General features: G+C 47.2%; 1 protein-coding gene and 1 pseudogene across 4 annotated transcripts in view; one reads left to right on the top strand and one right to left on the bottom strand.

The window, feature by feature from the left end:
- Positions 1 to 356: 356 nt before the first annotated feature.
- IL16 (interleukin 16) overlaps positions 357 to 23,174 on the top strand; it is a 108,865-nt gene continuing 86,047 nt past the window's right edge. The window contains exon 1 of one of the 3 annotated variants that reach the window (XM_084756438.1): positions 357 to 848. In XM_084756438.1, coding sequence (XP_084612564.1) covers positions 809 to 848 — 40 coding nt within the window. In that variant the 5' untranslated portion in view covers positions 357 to 808. Of the gene's footprint in view, positions 849 to 11,031; positions 11,168 to 13,913; positions 14,233 to 23,174 lie in introns of those variants that run through there. The other 2 variants (XM_084756439.1, XM_084756437.1) reach the window with 2 other exon arrangements.
- On the bottom strand, positions 19,178 to 19,898 carry LOC311586411 (peptidyl-prolyl cis-trans isomerase FKBP3-like; annotated as a pseudogene). The gene has a single exon. The product of its transcript is annotated as a peptidyl-prolyl cis-trans isomerase FKBP3-like (transcript).

The following is a 23,174-nucleotide window of genomic DNA, read 5'->3' as shown; positions in this document are numbered from 1 at the left end:
GGGGGAGGAAGATGGCCAGAGGAGGGGGAGGACATTTAACAGTGCACTGGAACCCCTGCTCTTTGATCCTGTCTTTCCCAGACATGGGGCAGGAGCCCAGTGCCTTCTGTTTGTCTTGATTAAAGTCAGCCTCCACCTTCCCCAGAGCCCCTCTGCCCTTTTCGGGACACAGGCTGCATTCAGCACCAGCCTCTCTGACCAGGCCCTGTGCACACTTTATGAAAGGCGTTTCCCACTTGGATTGAACAGGCACTGTGTTTGTGTGTGAGGGAGAGAATGAATCACTGTAACGTCGGGCTAGGATTTGGGGTGTTGTGTTTGTCCCATGCGAGTACATAAACACAGCAGAACTCTCTGGAAACACTAAGGGCGGGCACAAAGACAGGAGTGATTTGGTGGCCCCAACTGGGGGGCACATTTTCCATATGTCGGCCCTCGCTGGATTCTGCCCTCTCACAGTGTTCTCAGAGCCCACGGGGAAGGCTGAGGTTTTTTTTTTTTTCTCATTTCTGCCTGTGGTCCGGGAAGAGGCATAGGATCTGAGGGTTCCCTCCAGTCCAGTGAAATACTCACTCGCTTCGCAAGGAGGCTGGAGTTGGAAACGGCCGTTGTGAAACGTTAAAGATTTTCTGGCAGTGGGAAAGGGATTTTTTTCCCCCTTCCTCCCTCCCTGCAGAGGAAAAACAGTTCTAAGGAGAGAGTCACTTTGTAGTTGTAACTCCCTTTCAAAGACTCTCAGCCGGAGAAGCTTCAGGATTCCGGTGCCTCTTGCGCGTGGTCTGTCAGAGACTGTCACTGGCCCCTGCTCATGAGTTTGCCCAGGACCATCTTCCCAAGGAGGGAGGCCGGTAAGTGCAGCCTCTTCAGTGTCTATCTCTGGGGACTTTGAAGGGGCCTGATCGTTTTGGACATCTTCCCAGAGGGGTGAGAGAGCGGTTTTCCTTACTTGGTGCAGCCTGTGTGTAACTGTGTGCACACGTGTGCTGTGAGTCTGTTTGTCCCTGTCAGGGGCTGACTGGGCTCGTACTCTCTCCATGCACTTGGCTCACCAAGGGGGTGAGCACACCTTGCTTCTTCTGTGGCCATTGCTAGCAAGAAGGAGCAGGGCCATTCATGTTCAGTCCTGGAGCTGTCAGGGTCTCAGCAGCAGAGGCAGAACAAGAGAGAATTGACAGTGGGGTAGGAGAGGGGATCAGATGGGACCTCCCAAGTCTGGTCTCTGAGGGTCTTAGCCGCCCTGACTGAAGGAGGCTTTGCCTTCCTTGCAGGTACAGCCCATGAGATGATGTCATTTCTTACGACAGCCCCCCTGCGTGTGCTCCGGAACCAGACACAAACAGGCACTGGGCAGAGGAGAAAGTTAATCCATCTGCCCAACTGTGAATGTCGCTGCAGGCGAAACTTAGGTTCTGCTTTAACTTTGGCCAAGGGAGTGTGCTCATGGTCTCCTTAGGTCACCCTAAAAAAGGAGGGTGAGGCAAGTCAAAAGCACAGCCTGACTTTTCCAGCTCCAGGAAGATTCGGGTAAAACTCTTTGAGTTCCTCTGATTAACCCAGCAGAACCTCTGAATTCAGAGAGAAGGCAGGAATGCGGGCCACCACCCAACCGGGGGCGTGGTGTATGTGGCTCCAAGAGGCACTGCTTTCCTAACCTCAGGAAAAGGTGTTCAGCATTGCTATGGTTCAGTTTCCTCCCTTTCAGATCAGGGATAATCCATTCCTGCCTCACAGGGTGAGAGAAACAACACCGGAGCTCAAGTCAGTGAATGTCCCTCATAGCATAGCATGGCCACAATGACACGGTGACCATGTCAAGTCTCCTAGGTAGCCCAGCAATGATCACAGATACCTAGGCTCTTAGGTGAAAGCAGTAGCGTTTTCCTCTCTCTTAAGGAGCAGGCTTTGATTCAAATGCCTCTTTTTGGAAAAAGACCATGAAGGTGCATGTTTTTCCTCTGGGGAATCAGCCCCAGCGAGCATTGACATGGTACTTAGTACTCAGGGCTGGGTAGAAACACTTCAGCTCTTACTTACTTTCTGTCTCTGCCTGTGTCTCCTCCAGTGGGGTTTCCTTGGCAACAGACACTGAGGCAGAGCTGTGAGAGTGGGAAGTTCCCTGCAGAGTGCTGTGGGTACAGCACCCATGAAGGGAAAGGGCACAGCAGGGCAGTGATGCAGTTTCAGCATTGGCTCTGGCTGATCTCTCTCATCCCTTGCATGTGGGGTGCCTCTGAGGCTGGACCATCACCATGAGCAAGGCAGCTTTCGGATTCTGGGAAGTGCCAGAAGAATTTGTCCGTGGTCTGTCCTGAGCAACCTGTGTGTTGGCTGTGGGACTGGATGTCTTAGTCATGGCTAAGGAGCTTCTGCAGGTGACAGCCACACAGTAAACCTGACTGAGTGCCTACTTTTTTCAAGTTTACATGTCAGGAATATTGGGCTTTAGCAAACTGCCCAGTTGAATTCTTAGAAAGCAGTGTGATCTTGGATAAGTCCTGGTCCATAATAGAACTCAGGGTCCCTGACAACACAATGGTTAGGTAGGGGATGGGCTAGAGATGACCCGGTTCTATCAGCACCATTTTCCAAGTGTAAATTACTGCTAATGTGATCATGCTGGTTGTTCTTATCTGTCCAGGTCACATGACTGCAGGTGTCTTAATTTCTCCTGCTAGAAAAATGAAACCCAGGCCCTTGGGGAATCCCTGTGAACGGAGCAGTTGTCAGCAGGGGGTTCGCCTGCAAGGCAAACACCAGCTCTGCATAAGGCTGGAGGCAGGAGGGGCTGCACTGGAGACCTCTGCTCTTCACTTTCTCTGCCCCAGGGAAGCACTCCGCCTGTATGAGACACTACATATGTCTTTAATAGTACAGAGCTTTATAGTGTTTCCTGAGACAAGTATAGGGATAGCAGTGTTGATTTTATTTCTCCTTCCCCAACCTCTTTATTTTCTGTTTGTTTTTCTTTTCTTTTTTGTGGACATAGCTTGTAATGTTCATTTCACTGCATTTTTAGCTTACATTATTTAAAAAATAGTTATTCATTGGAAAGATGTATTAGCAAAACCATAAGGTAGTAGATGTGTTGAATTAATTAGTATATATTTAAAAAGTATAAATTGAGAATAACACTATTGAAAAACAGCAGGAGCAAGTTGAACATAAATTATCAGGGAAAAGTTTCCATCGCAGTTTTCATGAGAGAAGTGCATTGGACTGTAGGTTTTTTTATAGACGCAAATTTTAATTTTTATTGACTTTTAAAGTTAGTATAAAGTGCAATGGGATTTATTATGCATTTTCATATGTGTGCCGTTATACTTTGTTCTAATCCATGCCCCCTTTTAAATTTACTTTTCAATACACAAAGAGTGAAATCACTTTCTTAAAACACTTGGGATTCATTTGCAGCACATTGCTTGTCTAGATCACTCTGTGCTCCAGGCCCTGTGCTGGGTGCTCAGGATCTAATGGTACACATTAAATAAACAGCAGACTAAAAAACATGAAGCTGAAGGCCTTCAAGAGGCACTCGTTGGGGAAACCAACCTAATCTTCTGTGGGTCAGAATAGACTTCTGGGAGACAGTCTTGTTTGCTATGTTTTTCTCCTCCTCCTCCTCCTCCTCCTCCTCCTCCTCCTCCTCCTCCTCCTCCTCCTCTTCCTCCTCCTTCTCCTCCTTCTCCTCTTCTTCTTCCTCCTTCTCCTCCTCTTCCTCCTCCCCCCTCCTCCTCTACCTCTTCTTCTTATTCAGGGCATGTGTGTATTAAGTCAGGGTAGGTTTATGGTGGTGCATTGTCAGTAGGCAATTTGCTTAAGATGATGGGGTGGGGGTGGGGTCAAGAGTTTGGGACCAGATTGTGCTATATTTTTCTAGATGGGTGTAGTGGTGAACACCTGTAATCTTAGTACTTAGGAGACTGAGGCAGGAGGATTACTGTGGGTTTGAGAATAGGCTGGGTTACAAAGTGAGTTCAAGGCCAGCTTAGTCTACACAGGGACATCCTGTCTGAACAAACGGTATCACCATCACTACACAGGTCAGGGATAGGAATAAAAATGCAGGTTCTGAGCAAAGGGTACTGGATGGTGTCAGTCCAATGGAAGAAAGTGGCCCCAGAACTCCCCAATGAACCTAGACATCCTACAGGGGATGTTTGCGCTAGTGGTGCAAGGTTTATCTGGCCATCAGCCCCCTGTCTCTGTCCCTGGTCCCAAGTGTGGATATTGTTATGAAGCCTCCCTGTGCCCTCTGGAACACCCCCTTTTAAGGTCAGTTCTCCCCCATTTCCTCCCCCCTTTCTTCCTCCTCCTCCTGAGTGTGTTCAGCAGAAACAAGCAGGCATGGCTTCCCCAGGCAGAGCTTCCCTTACCTTCTCCATCATGCCAGGGCAATGTTCTCGTTTCTGTTTGACAAGAGAGCTAAATGCAGGCACTGGGAGTTTCAGCAGGTGGCCATGGGGGGCAGGACTAAGATTTGAATTCTGCCCAGGGTGGTCCATGTATTGAAAATCATGTATTTATATAAACACACACACACACACACACACACACACACACACACACACACACACAGAGAGAGAGAGAGAGAGAGAGAGAGAGAGAGAGAGAGAGAGAGAGAGAGAGAGAGAGAGAGTTGCACCCAGGCTCATTGGGTCTGGATAAGTTCTTAGTTCCTATAAAGACACTAGAACCTTCAACCTTGATGAAAAAAAAAAACCAGCCCGTGCCAGAGGCTATTTTACAATTTCCTATATTGATGCTTCAGTTTGCCTTCAATTTTGTGTTTTCCAAAACAGCACCATGGAGGGTTTCAAGCATACAGAGGCAGAAACCACTGTACGTACAGTTTAGTCAGTATTTTATTGCTCTGAAGAGCCACCATGACCACAACCACCACAGCAACTCGTATAACAGAAAGCATTTGATGGGGGCTGCCTTGCTGCGTCAGAGGTTTACTCCCTTGTCATCACGAAGGCAGGTGCTGGAGCAGCGGCTGAGAATCACAGCAAAGCCCACTGCCAGAGACTCATTTCCTTCAACAAGTCCAAGTCTCCTAATCTATTCAAATAGGGACACTCTCTGGTGACCAAACCAAGGAGCCTATGTGGCTGTTCTCATCGAAACCGTCACACTAACCATGCCTGCACCCATTAGTTGCATTCGATTTTTATCATGTTTCCCTCATTGTATCTACTATTCTCTTAGGCCTGCTTTCCTTCCATGCTCCATTTTTTTTGATGTACTTCTATATGTTTCAGGTGTCACTAAACCCCGGAAGGTATAGAAATACCCTCAACATCTGCCAATTTACAGATAGTGAAACACACTATCTTAAACCAATGCTTAGGATCCTTTGAGAAGCGCATGTACTGGTGTGATGCACACTGATGGGGGATGCTGGACTGGAGATGCACCTCAGTTGGTGCAGTGCCTCTCCAGCAGGCACAAGGCTCAAGGTTTGGTCCCCAGCATTCCTTAAAGCAGGCATAGTGGTGAGGTCCTGTACACCTAGCATGTGGGAGGCAGATGCAGGAAGGTAAGTCCACTGTCATCCTTGTCCTCATTGTGAATGTGAAGCTAGCTAGGGCCACACAAGACCCTGTGCTGCCTCCCACCCCAAATGCCATCGCGCCAGGAAGCTTTTGTATGAACTTGCAAATTGCTTGGTGGTCATATAGCATGCCACCAAATCTGAAGGCTTATCTGCATAGAATGTAGTGTCAGCTTCAGACTCTCTTAGCTCCAGAGGCAGAATCCTTGCCTGTAATTAGTAGGCAAGCCTCCCAGTGGGTACCAGTGGAATTCAGATTCTGCAGCATGAGTCAAGTCACGTTCAACTGCAGGAACTAAAGGGGAAGTTAGAGAGGCTGACCCAGGTAGTCACTGGGAGCAGGTGAAGGCTGGATAGTTGAATGAGAGGAGCAGACCAGGGAAGACGGAGCAGGTGCATCATGGGAGCAGATCAGGGATGATGAAAGAACTACACAGAATCTCTGTGTATATCCATGTCCCCCATCCCCACCCCCACCCCGGGCCTCCTGGGAACCCCAGTGGATCCTGGGCAGGGAGTGGGTGTTCATCTGCTTCCCTGAGGGTGCCCTCTGCTTCTTCATGCAGGCCAGCCTGGCTCTGGCTTCCAACCCTGGAGGCAAAGAGCTACTGTAGTGGAAAGTATACTCAGAGCGGCCAAGGGCAGTGTTGGAGGTCAAGCTTTCAACTGTGATGTTGCAACAGAGAGGGAGAGGGTCCAGATACAGGACACTGGGGCTGCTGTGCCCTGCTGGCTCCTCCTTCCCCCTTTGGAGAACGAATGGCACACTGTAGTAGCGTGGGGTCTAGAGGCAAAGTTGCTATTTGAGCCGCCAGTATGTCAGGCCGACGTTCTTGAGGCCTTATAAGAACCAATTTGCAAGGGAGAATCTGGCATTCAGAAGGGAGAGTGGCTTGTAGTAGGTCACGCGGGCAGTGAATGGCAGAACTGAGGACACAGCTCCTGGGCTGCAGGGCTGCAGGGCTGCAGGGCTGCAGGGCTGCAGGGCTGCAGGGCTGCAGGGCTGCAGGGCTGCAGGGCTGCAGGGCTGCAAGGCCAGTACTGTGTTCTCTGCCACTCTGGCTTCTGCTGCCAGGGTGAGAGCACACGAACCCAGCCTCATGCAAGTTTTGCCTCCTGCTCGTCCAACTTGTGTTCATGTCTGACCTCAGCATCCCTCTCCCCTTGCTTTCCCTTCTCGTCTTTCCACCCTGACTTTTCTCCTCTTTTTTTCTTTTTCCCTCCTCTGGTCCTTTCATCTAACGGCTACTTTAGCATGCTTCTTGTGCTAAGGCCTTTGCTGGGTTTCAAGGCTGCAGAGGGAGATGTGAGCCACAGTGCCAGGCATGGGGAAGCCACGGTTATTGCTTAAAGCAGATGCACGGATGAGGAAAAACAGGCACCGGGGCGCTCTGATGGGAGGCGGTGTTAAATTCAGTGATGTAATTGGCAGACCATGTCTGGGAGGGCTTCCCAGAGGAGGTGACTGGGGCACAACTTGAAAAGCTTACAAGTTTTCTGGGAAACAGTAGCTGGCAACTCTTTCTGTCAAGGGTGGGGGGGCGGGCGGCTGGGGACTGGGGGTGTGCTGTCCCTGGGAAGTGGAGGAAATAAGGCATATCTGTAAGTCATATCTGTAGGAGACAAGCCTATGACCTTGGCAGAGATTTAACATTTTTACATACCGAGTCAGTCGTACCAGGACAATAACAGATGAGGAAAAGAAAGGATTTCTTCATCTTTTAAATGTTGCTTTCTGATACGGGGCAGGAGGCAGCGTTCTTCAGATAGTTGTGTGGGCAGAGAGAGTGGGGCTAGTTACTGCCTGGCAATACTAGACACAGTCCTCCTCAGAACACCTCTGACACTCTTAAAAAGCCAGAAAAGATAAAGGGTTCAGCTATTTTGGAGCCAGCAGGACCCAGGAGCATCCTAGTTCCTGCCAGGGCTGGTGGGGCCACCTGCCTTTTCACCCTGTTTGCCAGGCAATAAGAACCAGCCTTCCATTTTATCCAGGTGGAGAGGCTGGCAGTGTGCTGGTGTTTAGGAAACCACCCCAGGGTTCTCCTTAAACTAGCAGCACCCAGGCTGGGACCACTCCCTCCAGCTTTGTGTTAACCCTTTCCAAGCCTATCCAACAGATGCTGATGGTGGGACAGGCAGAGATCTCCAGCAGCTCAGCTTGTCAAAGTGCATTTCTTCAACTCACATTAAAAGGGTGGGGCCATCCAGATGATGTCAGGTTTACATCTGGCCTCTGCATCTTGCCAGCCCCTCCCCCCTAAGGACAAGAGTGGGGAAAATAGCACCTTCCAAAGGCTAACAACTGAGCTGCAGACAGTAGGTTGGCTGTTCTCAGCATTACAGCTGAGCCTCAGTTAGTTCTGTGCAGTGGAAACTGTCACCATCCCATAGGTTCTTTGTCCTGCATCTCTGAAACAAGCCCAAAACTAATAGTCTTATAACTAAACTCTGTTCTCTTGGGGGGATATACTTCCCCTCATTCTGAAGTCTTAAGTGGGGTGAGAGTGAAGTGTATGTTTTAAAGCGCTATTTAACCTGAGTCTAATCACATGAATTAGATGTAAGGTCTCTTTGTAAACCATAAAGCACAAACAAATGTAGAAAGCCATTATGAGGCCTCGGTCGTTTATTTATTCACTCAGTTATGTGTTGACTCACTCTGTAAATGTTTATGGAGCCCTTATGTGGGCCTGGCTTGTTTGGGGGACCCTGTGGTGAACAAAGCAGATGAGGTCCCTGTCTGGGGGATTGTATTCTAGATCGGACAGATTGATGGATCACAGCGAGGCAAATAGGCTAATAGGTCACTCTCCAATGGTGGAAGATTCCCCCAAAGGAAATAAACAAGGGTGACGTAGTAGAGGGTGTGTGTGTGTGTGTGTGTGTGTGTGTGTGTGTGTGTGTGTGGTGGGTGTGTGGTGTGTGTATGTGTGTGTATTGTGTGTGTGTGTTTTGTGTGTGTGTGTGTTGTGTGTATGTGTGTGTGTTGTGTGTGTGTATTTTGTGTGTGTGTGTGTTGTGTGTATGTGTGTGTGTTGTGTGTGTGTATTTTGTGTGTGTGTGTGTTGTGTGTATGTGTATGTGTTGTGTGTGTGCGTTGTGTGTGTGTGTGTGTGTGTGTGGTGTAATTGAGATGGAGCAGACAGGACAGGCTGTATTTAGGATGAGGCCAGCTTCTGAAAGAGTTGGAAGGGGAACATCTTGGAAGAGGGAGCATCTGTGGTAATGTGAATTTGGCTTGCTAGAGAACCAATCCAAAGGCCAAGGTGGCTGAGGAATTCAGTGAGCAGGAGGTTCCCAGGGTGAGGAATAATGCCAAAAAGCACAGGGAAGACAGGCCTCCTCTACCTTGTACATTCCTGAGGCTGTGAGCACTTGGTCCACTTCGCAGGAGCTCAGTAACACCCTGCACCTTAGAGTTTCTGATTTCACTCCTTAGACCCAGTATGGGAGGCTGCATTCACGGAACTCACTTCCTGAGTTCTCACCGAGGCAGAGATGCCTGGATGCCTCTTCTCTGCTTTCTTTGGGTAGCCATGAGGCCAGGGACTGCTGGGCAGAGAGGGAGAGTCCTCTTCTTCAGAAGGCCTGACGTACTAGGTGTGATGGAGTTTCCGGTTTGGAGTGCAGATCATTGCATATGAGTCAGGGTCAGTCAGGGTTCTGACTATACTTGGTAATAAGTTTATCTTAAGAGAAGAAGAGAGGCCCGGGGGGTGGTGGTGCACGCCTTTAATCCCAGCACGTGGGAGGCAAAAGCAGGTGAAATCTCTGAGTTTAAGGCCAGCCTGGTCTACAAAGTGAGTTCCAAGACAGCTGAGAGAAGCTCTGTCTTGAAAAGAGAAAACAAAATGAGAGAGAGAGAGAGAGAGAGAGAGAGAGAGAGAGAGAGAGAGAGAGAGGGAGGATTACCTGAAAATAGAGGGAGAGGGGAAAGCTGGACTCAGGCCAGATGATGGGGAGGATTTGGCTCTGACAAAAAAGGGCTCCTAGGATCGTCCTCAGGTCTAGGTGCATATTCCTCAACCTGTCCACCAAGGGAAGTAGCCAGAGCGAACAACGCCCATTGGCGCTCCAGTCACACTGTGTTGATAACTTCAAGAGAAGCTATGGGCACACAGAGCGGGCAGTGCTGAGCAACGCCCCCATTCCCAGCACTTGAGAAATTCCTGCACCTTCCTCCAGACATAGTCCCACAATAGGGGACTGTCCCCTTGCCTGCTTGACAAAGGCAACTTTATGTTCAAAATGCCCTCCCAAGATGCCTCTTGTGACCACCCTGGTAGCCTAACAGTGGATGGACCTCCACAGTCTTGCATGGAATGTCAAGGGCATCCTACAGTTTGCCCCCACACCCTCGTTAATGCATAGGGATCTGAAACATTTGGTAGGGTGTCAGAAAACATGCCAGAGAGGCCATGTCAGGGTCAGCCTGTTCCCCTCACAGGCTGTACTTAGTAGAGGTGTGTAGAAAGTTCTCTCGAGGCAGATGGATTAGATGTCACCTGAGATCAGGCTCTCTGAAGAGTCAGGAGGTAGAAAAACATGCTAGTCACATGATAGTAAGCACCCAGGAGGGCCGTGTCCCTCAAGACTGATTTTCTCTATGCTTCATGGAAGCTAAACAATTGATCGTCAATGGATTATGCCAGTGTCATGTGGAACATGGGGCCGGGTTCTGGAGTCAGAAACACCTTGTTTCATGACCTTGGAGAAAGTTTCTCGACCTTGCTGATCCAGTGCTTAGCTATGACTCAAGGTCACCAAGCATAGCACAAAGTGAGTAGATGTGCATTGAATTTTTGAGTGGTGATTCTGTGACATGGTTACGATAACAGTTGCCAGCAGGATTGTGTAGTGGTATTTTTTCTTTTCTTTTCTTATTTATGGGTTTGTTTTAGTGCTAGGGAATCTAACTCAAAGGATTGCACTTGCCAGGCATGAGCATGGCCCTGGCTCTACCATTCCTTTTTGAAACTCTGTGTTGAGGCAAGGCCTTACTTAGCTACCTAGGCTGGCCTTGAACTTGTGAACCTCCTGCTTCAGCCTCCTGAGTAGTTGGGGTCTCAAGTGCTTGGCCATCAGGACTGTTGTGCAATAACATTTATGGGAACCTTGTGGCAGGTGCCAAGTCCTTGTGTACAATCCTCTACCTCAGCTGCCTGTGGATGTCACGGGCACTCAGGGCCAGAGCGGGAGTGTCACTGTGCTCTGGAAAGGGCCTGCCTCCTGGGTGCTGCCACCGCCAGCCCAGATGGCAGACTTTACTCAGCTCTCAGTCCTTTCTTCCCCCTGTTTGGACCAAACCTTTCATGTGGAGAAGTCAGATGGCTCCGGCTGGGAGTGTTTGCACAAATCTGTGCCAGGTTGGACTCACTTACCCAGAGTCACCTGTCCAGAGCAGGTGGTGAAGGCAGCATGTGACAGGGTGTGCCATCCCTCCGAGCTGGGATGTGGCTTGGGGCTGGCCTCAGCGTGAGAGTGGAGCAGTCCCCACTCATTCCAATCCCAGGCCCCAGGCAATGCAGATTACACTGTGCTCTGGTCCCCGCAAGTGGAGAGAGAAGCAAAGGTGGTGACATCCTGAAGGAACTGGACCAGGACGGCCAGGTGAGTGAATGGCCCCTCAATCAGGGTGTGGACCCACTGACCATTTCCTATAGATGGCTGACTCATCTGGCCTGAATGGGGTGGGATTTGGTCGCTGAGATGTGATGCTCTGTTGGAGGTGGTCAGGGAAGGCTCAGTGGAGAGAGTTGTTCGTGCAGGAGTCCCTGTGTCACCGTGTTGCATGATGTGGCTTTTCTAGACATGGGTGGACGCCCTGGCTGTGAGTCTGGTGTTTCTGAGTCAGAACTTGGTCTTGTCCTCACTGGTGACAATGTGGAAGCAGTTGGGAAGAGGAAGGGAGGCTAAAAGTTCTCCATGAACTTTCAACAGGAAGGATGCTTTCCTGTTGACCTGGCCAGGTGGCCATTGGGAGCAGGGCTTTGATGGTGAGAGGAGAATTCACAGTGCGTTCGGCTCCTCCACTCTGCTTTTGACCAATTCCTGCCCTGGTTCCTTCCCAGAGGTGCTAATCCCATCCTCTGGCTCATACTGTGATTATTTCCTGTTGTTGGGGATTCAGGTGACAGACATGAGAGTGAAGAGAAACAGATGCCCTGAACTCACAGGACAGCATCTCTCCTTTTGCTCTTATTAGGGAAAATTGTCCCTTTCCCACTGAGCTACCCAAAGATGACAGCTGCGTCCCAGGAGGCAGTTGAAGACATGTTGGGGCTTCCTGAAGGAGCCTGGGGCCACTACACTATAGTTTCCCTCCTCTTCTCAGCTCCCTGGAAGAAGGTCATCAGACCTCTGCTTTCTCTGTCCTCCTCTCTGACCTGCAGTTACATGGTGGCCAACTTGTCTGAGCCCAGCAGAGGCCCTTCCCGTGCCCAGCAGCTGCGAGAGTGGCCTGTACCTTGCTGAAAGCCCCAGCTAATGATTTGTTCCTTCATGGTACTTACTGCCTTGCCACTTCTCAGCCATTTTTCCAACCCCAGGCACTGTGCTGACATCTTCCCACACACTATCTATGAGGTCACATGGTGTGGCTCTACCTGAATGGTGGGGTTCACTCGGCTAAAATGGGGTACATCTTGGGACTTCACCATAACCTCTGACCCTAGCTTATGCTCATCACTGCCCCAAGGCACACCCTAACAAACACAAACTGGTCATATATCCACAAGTAAAAACATAACAGAGGCAACACCGAGGCTGGCAAGATGGCTGGCTGTAAAGGGATGTCGCACACAAACTGTGATCTGAATTCACTACCTGGAACCCGTGTAAAGGTGGAAGGAAAGACCTAAATCTTCTATTCCCCTCCCCCCCATGTGCATGCTTACACACACACACACACACACACACACACACACACCTTTGGAAAAACATTATCAGACCACAATTCCTTGGAAATGCTTAATTATACTCAGAAACCATTTTAGAATTAGTTTCTGAATACTCATAGACATAGAGTTTTGGCAGAAAAGCCAAGGGAGGGCCTGCCCTCTTGTCAACTCTCTCCACCCCTGTCTTCTGGATCCCATCATGAGAGACCCAAGAACTTGGGGATGTGGGGGAGCACTTTGAATTGAATCTGGTCACAACGCAGAGAGGTCATATTCCTGAGTGGCAGCTTAAATTTTAATGGGCTATGGCTTCACTGTCCTGTCTTCCACATTCCCAGGCTCTAGCACCACCAAGAGATTTCTTTGACCTAAATGAGGATGGGTAATGCTCCGTGTGACCCCTCCTCACCCAGCTTCCAAGTCTCTGCTCAGGGGTAGGTCCTTGGTGACACACTTCAAAGAGTTGCCTCAGTGAAGGCATTTAAAGTCAAGCCTCTGTTGGAAAAGTTCTCCCAGGAGGAATAGACTCCATTTGTCTGTGTGGTCTCCAGTAGGCTATAAAGGACTGTGTCTTTATCCTGTGTGGCCCAAGTGCCTGAATCACAGTGAACCATAGAAATTAATTATTGTGTGGACTAGTGAACACCATCAGTAATTTTAGGGATTGGAAAGATGCCTATTCAGTGGACAAAGTGTTTGCTACCAAGGCACAGGGGCCTGAGTTCAGATCTCCAGTATTTGGATAGAAATGGCTTCTGCATCTTGGGTCTCTAAGCTTAGCACTGGGCAGACAAGAGACAGACAGATCTTTGGGCTTGCTGACTAGCCAATTTATTCAAAACAGCAAGCTTCGGGTTCAGTGAAAGACCCTACCTCAAAAAATAGGTGGCTAACAATAGAAGAAAAACACCCAGTGTTGACCTCTTGCCTCCATGAGTGCATGCACAGATGAGTACATCCAATACACTCATCTAGAACATGTGCATATTGCAGCAACACACACACACACACACACACACACACACACACACACACACACACTTTATCAGAAGAGGGAATTCTTTGTGTCTGCACTGCCTATTGAGATTGGTAATACATTTCCGTGTGTGAGATGGTTTTCATGTTAAAAACACAGCTCACTGTCAGCAGTCACACACTCCCATATGTGGGGAACAAAAATCCAAGACTTGGAAAACAAACAAATGGCTCTAAGAGTCCTAGGTTTCTGTTTGGGAGGTAGCTTCAAATCAGCGATGAACTCCAAGTTCTTTCGGATCTCTGTTGAACTCGGGACCCATCGGTGTCTGTCTTGTAGTTAGACAAGGTTGCCGGGTATCTGCCAGAAACATGAAGAGGTCCCTGCCCGAAAAGAGCACGGAGCAGATGGGGTTGCTGAGCGCAGCTTGTGCGTGAGCACGCCGCCTGGGGAGAGGAAGGCATAAAATCAGGAGCTGCAGTGCCTGCTACAAGCGTCCCTGGAGGAGAGAATTAGATGCCACAGAAACAACTCCTAGACTCCTAGCTCCCTGCACCGTGGCCCAGATGTCAGGGTCCGGGCAGAATAGGTCTTCATGGGTCTTGCACCGTGGGGCCAGAAGTGCATCTGTAGTGGGAAGGTACAGCAGCTAGGGTGTGGCTGCCCGGCTCTGCCAACTGGAGCTGGTCACCACCAATATGCACTTTGGCATATCCACAGGCGCTCCCTGCTGCTGGGGTGCCTGGGATCGGCACTTCCTCTCTACTGCTCATGGCATCTCTTACCTGGCCAGGCTAACCGTGAGTAACTCTGAGCCCTTTCCTCAATCTTGCTACCCCATAGGAAAACGTCGAGCGGGGAATTTAGCCCCCAAAAGGTGACAGAAAAAGGCCAGCCAGTGCTTTGAGCTCCAAGGGCACACAGAGAGACTCAGGGAATCCAGGGAAATGAGAACTCCAAGCACATATTCCATAGGAACCAGCTGGAAGCATTAAAGCAAGCTTCAGGTTCGTGGTTTTCAACGCAACTCTCAAGCAGGTTAGGAATCGATACAGTTAATGAGAGATTCCCTTTTACATATAAACTGAATAAGGGCAAACAAGTGTAAAGGATCCTTCATAAAATCAATTTTTTTGCTTGTGTATGTGCCTAGTACTTGTGTATATGTGTGTGTTCCTGTGTATGAGGGGATGTCTGTATGTGTGTGCTTGTGCATGTGTGAGGCTCAGAAGTTCGTGCGGGGTTCTTCCTCAATCGCTCACTGAGGCGGGTTCTTCACTGACCATCCATTTGACTAATGTAGTTAGCTGTCTTGCTCTGGGGAATCCCTTGGCTCAGCTTCCTGAGTACTGACATTAATAGGCAGGCTACCACATCTAAGGGTACTATGGCTCAAAAACGCTCTCTGGCCCTTATCCTTGTAAGGAAAGTGATTTACAACCCTCACAGCCATATATTTCATGAACTCCCTGGTGTTTTTATTTATAGCATAATAAGGGTATTATGTGATGATATTTTGCTTTAGTTAAACATGCTTAGTTTTGAATTCATGAACTTTTATTTACTTGTGTATATTGTGTGTGGCTAATGGTATGTACCGTGATATAACATATGAACTTAAACTTGGAATCAGATCATAAGATCTCAAAAGCAATATTCTAGGGCCTCAGTGGGACATAGAAGTTTTGGGGGTGTGGCCTTATAAATTGAAGCATGCCTGACTTCTCTTTGAACACAGTGGTCATCTCCTTGCTGACCAAGGCAAGGACTTCTGGTCCAGTTAGCCATGAGCTCTTCTCTCTTATTCTGACACTATGCTCTCCTAACAGGGTGAGTAGATCCTTGAGCCATAGCAAGGGCGAGAAGTAGGTGCCTAGCCCAGTCTCACTTGTCTGTCCTCCCTCTTTTCTCCTCATCCCCCAAGGGTGGATGTTGCTACTTCCAGCCAAACCACATAAGCCCAGCAATGGTCACAGAAGTTGCTGAAGGAGACAGGGGACTGCCGTATTGACTGCACAGGTGGTATCTGGGCAACATGCTTTCCCACCACTGAAATAATTGTCAAAAGAAGATAATGAGGTGTGTGTGCACACGAGAGGCTGGGGGCGGGGAGAGGGAAAGAGGGGGCAGAGGGAGAGAATATATGAGCTGTCAACCTCTCTCTGCACATATGATAGTTCAAAGAGTACTTAGAACACTTACTCATATGCTATCTTACAAAGTCAACCTTAACACATGCCAGAAAAGCAGATGTCCAAGACATATCCCCGTGGTTACAAAACAATTAAACTGGACTTTTCTAATTAAAAAAAAAAAAGAAAACAAACCAAGAAATTCAGAGATGGAAAATTGAAAATTAGTTGACAATAACCATGGCATTCTTGTAAAGAACAGAGTTTAAACTGAAGGTAAAAGATTCAATTACAGACATAAGTCAATAAGAGGGTTGGGACAATGACTCAGCACCTGTCTGAGTCCTACAAGTCTCTCTACAGAAGGAAAAACAAACAAACTAACTAACTAGTTAAATAACAATGATAAGAACAAGACACTCAACTTTCAAGATTCTTAGATTGTGTGAACAAAGGAGGATTCAGAGGAGACTTAGTTTTAAGTAATAGTGACAAAGATGGCCAACACGGTGACAATAATCAACTAACACACTGCGGAGACCAAACTTCTATATTTCCACTTGTTATCCTAAAGCTTATGAGAAGCAGCTATAGTTATCATGTCCATTTGACAGGTCACAAGACTGAGTCATTGAAGGCTTCAGTAGATTCTGATGGTCAGAGTTGGGGTTCTTGGGCTCTACAGCAAAGCATGTCACTATGATGTATTATTTAGTATGTATTCCTATTCAGCTGGATTACAAATTTTCTTACTTTAATATATGTCCTTAACATTGCAAAATGCTTTAAATAATATTTTTCAATTCTTTGGACTTTCATATGTGGCATATTTTGGTCACATTAACTCCTCATCTCCAAATTCTTCCCAGATCCATCCCTACCTTCCTACCCACTTACTCTGAGTTTTTTTTAAAGCTTATTCAGTCCAATTTGTGTTCCCCAAATACTCTTTTTTTAAAAAAAGATGTATTTATCTATTATGTATGCAGTGTATGTATGCCTGCACACAAGAAGAGGGCACCAGATCACATTATAGATGGTTGTGGGCCACCATGTGGTTGCTGGGAATTGAACTCAAGACCTTTGGAAGAGGAGCCAGTGCTCTTAGCCTCTAAGCTATCTCTCCAACCCTCCCCAAATAGTCTTGAGTATGAGACCATTGCCTGGAGTGTAGTTGATCTATAGGGGTCATATACTTTTTATTTTTATTTTTTATTAAAGATATTTATTTATTTATTTATTTATTTTACATCCTGATTGCAGCCCTCTCTCTCCTCTTCTCCCTTCCTCCCTCTCAGAAAAGGGGAACCCTCCTACCTCCACCCCCATACAAACCCACCCTGGCATACCAAATTGCTTCAGGACTGAGCACATCCTCTTCCACTGAAGCCAGACAAGGCAGCCCAGCAAGGGGAAAGTGATCCAAAAGTAGGCAACAGAGTCCATGTCAGAAACAATGCCCACTCCACTTGCTAGGGGACCCACATGAAGACCAAGATGCCCGTCGGTTACATGTGTGTTGGGGCCTAAGTCCAACCCATGCATGCTCTTTGGTTGGTGCTTCAGTCTCTGTAAGCCCCTATGGGCCTAGGTTTGTTGTCTCCATTGGTCTTCTTGAGGAGTTCTTGTCTCCTCCAGGACCATCTTTCCTTTCCCTCACTCTTCTACAAGACTTCCCAAGCTCCGCCTAGTGTTTGGGTGTGGGACTCAGCATCTGTTTCCATCTGCTGCTGGGTGGAGTCTCTCAGAGGACAGCTATATTAGGCTTCTATCTGCAAACATACCAGAGTATCATGAATAGTGTCAGGAGTTGGCTCTCTCAATGGGATGGGTCATTGGTTGGCCATTCTCTCAATCTCTGCTCCATCTTTATCCCTGCACATCTTATAGGCAGGGTAAATTTTGGATCTAAGGCTTTGTGGGAGGGTTAGTGTCCTAGGAGGTGGCCTTTCAGTCTCCATATCCACTGTAGCTAGAAGTTTTAGCTGGAGTAAAGGGGTCATATTCTTAAAATAAACTGACTTCCCTCTCCTAGAAGCTATCAGTTGCCAACAGTTTCTTCATTAGGATCAGGACTTCCTGCCTGCATCCTCCCATCCATGGTGGGATTTTGTATGGTTTGAGCCTGTATAAGTCCTGTACTGCTGCCACAACCACTGTGAGTTCATATGTACAACTGCCATGCTGTTTCTAGAAATCACTATATGTTGTCAACATCTACTGCTCTGGCCTTTACAGTCTTTCTATCCACTTTCCACAGAGATGTCTGAGCTCTTCGGGGAGGGAGCGATACAGGTGTAAGAGAGGCCTGAGTGCTCCACAGTCTTTTATTCTCCACACACTGATCAGCTGTGGGTTTCTGTAGGAATCACCATCTACTGCAGGAAGAAGCTTCTCTAATGAGGATTGACAGATCCACTGATCTATGGTCATTTGGGGGTTGGTTTAACACTATGTCCACTTAGCAGAATAATAATGTAGGTTCTCCCATCGGCCTGCGCCCTGTCTAGACACAGGTTCCTGACTCCGATTGCAGAGCCAGGTTTGCGTTCCATCTTTTGGAGTGGGATTTAGGTCCAAGAGAAAATGTTTGCTTACTCAAATAACCACTACTGTATCAGTGGGGATGTCTTCCTTGGGATTATTGTGCCCCAGATGGGCACAGAAGGGCTATATTGATTGTCTCTTTCCTCTCCTAGACTACATAGCAGCTTTTTGCATGGTGAAAACTAGCCAATGGGGATTAAACCACAAGGACAGTATCAGATGATTAAAAATTAGATATGGCATTATATTTTGTCTCCTAAAACAGAACTTTGATTTTTCTGATCATATTCATGAGTTTTGACTGATATAAAAGGAATCAAACAAAGAAAACAATTATCTAGAAAGAAAAGGCTTCTTTTAAATACATCTCCCATTATTAGTCACCTTCTAGTTAGTCACCTTCAAATTAATCACCTCCCAAAAGTGATTAGTGGTTTTCTGTTTACCCATAAGGGTATTTTTGTAAATGAAGACTAAGTTTATAAAATGCATTTATGATGTTTCTTAGTTTTTTAGGACTTCCCAACATCCCATCATGTTGATACATGTAGATTGATTTCATTCCTACTCTTGCTGTGTAGTGTCCTACAAAATGTATCATTACCTATTTATTGTTGGCTCCTCTGGTGCACCCTTAGGTTGTTTGCAGTTATTTACATTTTTCTTATTTATTCCTTTTTCTTTCTTTCTTTTAGTTATTTATTGTTGTTGTTGTTGTTGTTGTTGTTATTATTATTATTATTATTATTATTATTATTATTATTATGCTTTTATTTCTACAAATCAAGCCCAAGAGAAAAAGAGGTAGAAAGCACATCTTAGGTCAGGAGAAAAAATTAAGGAACAAATTTAATTTTTTTTTAAAAATCAAGATCATCCATGACATCTTTATTGAGCTTTTTAGTTTATGAAGTAAAAGGAAAAGAGGTTGTTAATACTTTACATAGCTATAGTAAAATATCTGAGATTTAAAGGGGATTCCATTCCACAAAAACTGAGATCAAGTTAAACAAGCTTTAAAGCCTTGGATTTTTCTGGTTGACTCTTCCCTGACAGTAGCAACAAGCGCTAATTAGTCATATCAAGTTTTTATTATTGCTGAGCTGAAGCACCGGTTTCAGTCAATATCTTCCAACTCCACTTCAAAAATAAGCTTGGTATTTGGTGGAATTTTGGCATCAGGCTGTCCTTTCTTGCCATGGGCCCATTCTGGCTCAATCTCCAGTCGAGCCTTTTCTCCTTTACTCATAGTCAGGAGTGCCTCATCCCATCCTCTGATAACCTTGCCTACTCCAACCTTAAAACTTAAAGGCTTGGCATTTTTCTTCTTCTTTGAACTTGTTTGAATATTAGTATCAGAAACCGTTCTATCCAGGAGTGTCCCTGTATACCAACAGTGAACAATTATCTCCCTTTTTAGGAAAGTTGGTTTTATCTCCCCTTTTTAGAAGAGATTTTGTGTATTTCGGTGGACCCTCATCAAGAGTCTCCTCAGACTTGGTTTCTTTGGGTTTATCATCGTTAAGCTTCGTGTTTTTCACTTGCTCGGACACTTTACGTACAGTTTCGGTACCCTTGGAAACGTTTACTTTCAAAAAGATGGTTAAAGGCATTAACCAAATGGTCCTTATTAGCAGTCTTAGCTATATTTTTTGTGTTTCCTAATAATTTATGCTTTGCGAGGAACAAATCTGAACCGTGACCCTGCAGAAACTTCATAATGCCCTTCTTGGGCAGCTGCGCAACAGCTCCAACGTCCATGCACGCCGCGCAACAGCCGCCGCCATCCTCCCCCACTGCCCCAGATTTAATTTTCTAACTTTAGATGCTGCAGTCAATGAACCAAGGTCCACTCAGACAGCGTTCCCTCCCTCTCCCTCTCCCAAGGGAGAGAAGCAGCGTCATCAAGGGCGAGAGTCAGCCGCAGGAAGCAGCACCTAGAGCCGGCTTCACGCTCTTTTCTGTCTCTTTTACCTTTGTTTCTTTCTTAGTTTCTTTCATCATTTCCTTGTTTTTTTGCTTTTGTTTGAGACGAGGTCTCCCAGTGTAGCTCTGAATGGCCTGGAACACACTACATAGAGCAGGCTGGCCTCAAAGTCACAGAGATAAGCTTGCCTCTGCCTCCTGAATGCTCTTATTAAAAGTGTGTGCCACCATGCCTAGCCTTCTCTTTCTTATTAATTCAGAGAGCCAAGCAAGGTGGGCCTTCCCTAGCCAGGCTTTCATTTCTCCTATTTTTGAATGAGTGTGTCCCCATAAAATTTACTGAATAAACAAGTTTAAGTCCTTGTCTGAATTATTTCCCTCAGAGACCAGCTCATGTGGGTTCTTGTCACTCACTGTCTTATCATTGGAATCCTTCAGTCTGTGGTCCCAAGTGGCATGGTTTTCCTGTGTTGGTGCAGCGGTCAGTGGGAAGAGCCTCTGAGATTCTCTTCAGCTATTGGTCCATCATATGCAATGGTCCTGCATTGTGCTAAGCCACAGTGAGTACAGCTGGTCTCCTCGGGGATATAGTAAGGTAGAGGAAGTAAAAATGACAAATATACTCCAACACAGTCTGCTTGACTGGTGGGATACTAAGGCCTCTCTCTCTCTCTCTCTCTCTCTCTCTCTCTCTCTATATATATATATATATATATATATATATATACACATACATACATACATACATACATGGTCAGACTCAGCTGTGGGTCCCATGAATTCTATTAAAGATCTTCTTTGGGTAGGAGAAGGGACATTCATTCACCTCCTCATTTCATTTCTTATCTCTGAATCACTTTTCAGTTCAAGACCAAAAAATATACCCCCTGGGCTGGAATGGCCAGACTTCAAAACTGCCTTTGAAATAGGACACTGTGGGAGAATGCAGAGACTCCAAACACATTTATCAAAGGGTTCCCTTTTGCCCCGTGGTGATTTAAAATCCTCTCCAGTTCTCCAGGCAGCGAGTGATGTTTCATCCAGATAGAAATGTGAGGCTGCAACTCTAGTGATGTTTCTTTTTTTCCCCCAACACACTGGCTGCATGCAAACAAGGAAAAGAAGGAAGGAGGGGACAGGAAAGATACAAGGAACAGAGGAAGAAAGGAAGCAGGGAGCAGGAAGTGCAAAATGGGGTAGAAAGTGAGGAAGGAAGAGAGGGAATGTAGCATAGAGGGAAGGAAGATGTACAGACCTTGCTCCCTTGCATGCAGTCTAGAATTTTCTTCAAGGCCAACCCCCATCCCTTGGCATTGCACTCCATGTAGAGGACAGCTCAGCTGTGCTCAGGTGTCCTGACCAACAGTGAAGACATTGATCCCCATCCCTCTTTCCCACCTAGGCTCCTGCATGATGGGATGAGGTGGCTCCCTGTAGCACCTTCACACTCTGAGGGGCCTGGCATAAACAACCAGTCTTATTCAGGTGTTTGGAGGGACACTGGGCAGGACTCAGGAGAGCACTTCTCTAGCCCTTTGACCTTTGCTGGGCCAGAAGGGCAGGAGGCCCCCTGAGGAGTTCCGTATGGAAGCCCTTCTGTGTGTAGGAAACTCCAGGGTAGTCTTGTGCAGAACCCACCAGGGACAGAGGAAACCTGGCAAGACACTGGCAAGAAATCCTGGGACTGGGCACCACATAAGAGAAAGAGTATTGGTTTGAACTTTCAGAGAAGGCTGAGGAGGAGGCCGGCACAGCGGGTGCCCCCCCCTCCCCAGCACCACTGACATTTGGTTCCATGAGAAAGCAAGAGCTGGTTCCAATGTACTGAGCACAATTACCAAAGCTAAGCTGAGCCACATGACTGCCATGCTGTGTTTTCAATTATTCCCTCTCCCCCTCTCTGTCTCTCTTGGTGCCAGGCCTAGAGGGAAGTCCCTTTCCATAGAAGTCTAGCTCTGGTCTCTCCACCTCACCCCTTGCATTCCTTTCCCTTTCACATTTTCCGGGATGGCGAGGCTCATTTGGAGCAGTCTCTGCTGGTAGATGGAGGTTGAGTGCCTTGCACCTCCGCTTTCTCCTTTCCATCCCATGGTCTCTGCCATCTCTCATGAGGGCCCAGCCTTAGAAACGGCCATTTGTTGTACAAGAGCCTGCTTTTTACAGCTGACAGAACTCGCTGGACACACTCTGAAACTATCCTTATGGGATTAGAAGTTTCCACCAAGGAATCTGACTCTCATCTGGCCTAAGTCCTGCATGCAGCTAGTGTCCCCAGCCAAGGAAGCCTACAGCTCTGCACCTGAACCTCAAAGGACCCCGTAGCTTCTTTGCTCTGGAAGATGCCTAGTGAGTGACTGGTCATAGCTGGGGAACTTTTAGGCTAGGAGAGGACATGGGGGAGAAAGGGAAGAGGGTACGTAATTCTAGGGTCTATGGAAATTGGTAAAGCAAGACTTTCAGAACCAGCTACTATGAGTGTGGCAAGCCTTGGCTAGGGTTTAAGTAGCTTAGGAAACTCATTCTAAGGCCTTAGGAAGTCATTATTTTCCAGAATTTAGATCCCTCACAGCAGAGCAGAAGACTGTTATTCCAGGAAGATACACTTTTAACCCTAAACCTGAATATGTTGGTTCACATAACAGAATAAATAGCATAGCTTCAGGCACTGTTGAATCCAGCCGCTGTGTGACAACATCTAGGCTTGGTTCTGCTCACGTTCCCTCTGTCCTTCTGTTTCTTGTTCTTTTCTGCACTTCTCAACCCATCTGCATGACTCCTGAACTTTCCACGGCAATGCTGCTCTCCACACAGTGGGTGCTGAGCAAATGCTTCTTACATCTCCCTTGCCTGGTTTCAGAAAGTCCTGGAAAGATTTTTAACACAAAGCCTAATAGTTTTCAAACTTTCAAATGGCTGAATGCTATTTCTGGCTGTGATATAGCCATACACAAAGACACACAGACACACAGACACACACACACACACACACACACACACACACACACACACACACACACACACACACACATACCATATACTCAAAACACTCCCCCCGCAACACCACATATCCCCCACACCACACATATACCATGCACACCCCACTGAGGTTGACTGAAAGGAAGAAGGTCCCACCTAAG

The sequence above is a fragment of the Acomys minous genome, assembly GCF_964271855.1.
Source record: "Acomys minous genome assembly, chromosome: 2".
In the NCBI taxonomy this organism is placed as follows: Eukaryota; Metazoa; Chordata; class Mammalia; order Rodentia; family Muridae; genus Acomys; species Acomys minous.
The sequence above is the reverse complement of the archived record's forward strand: the minus strand, read 5'-3'. Positions and strand labels throughout refer to the sequence as shown.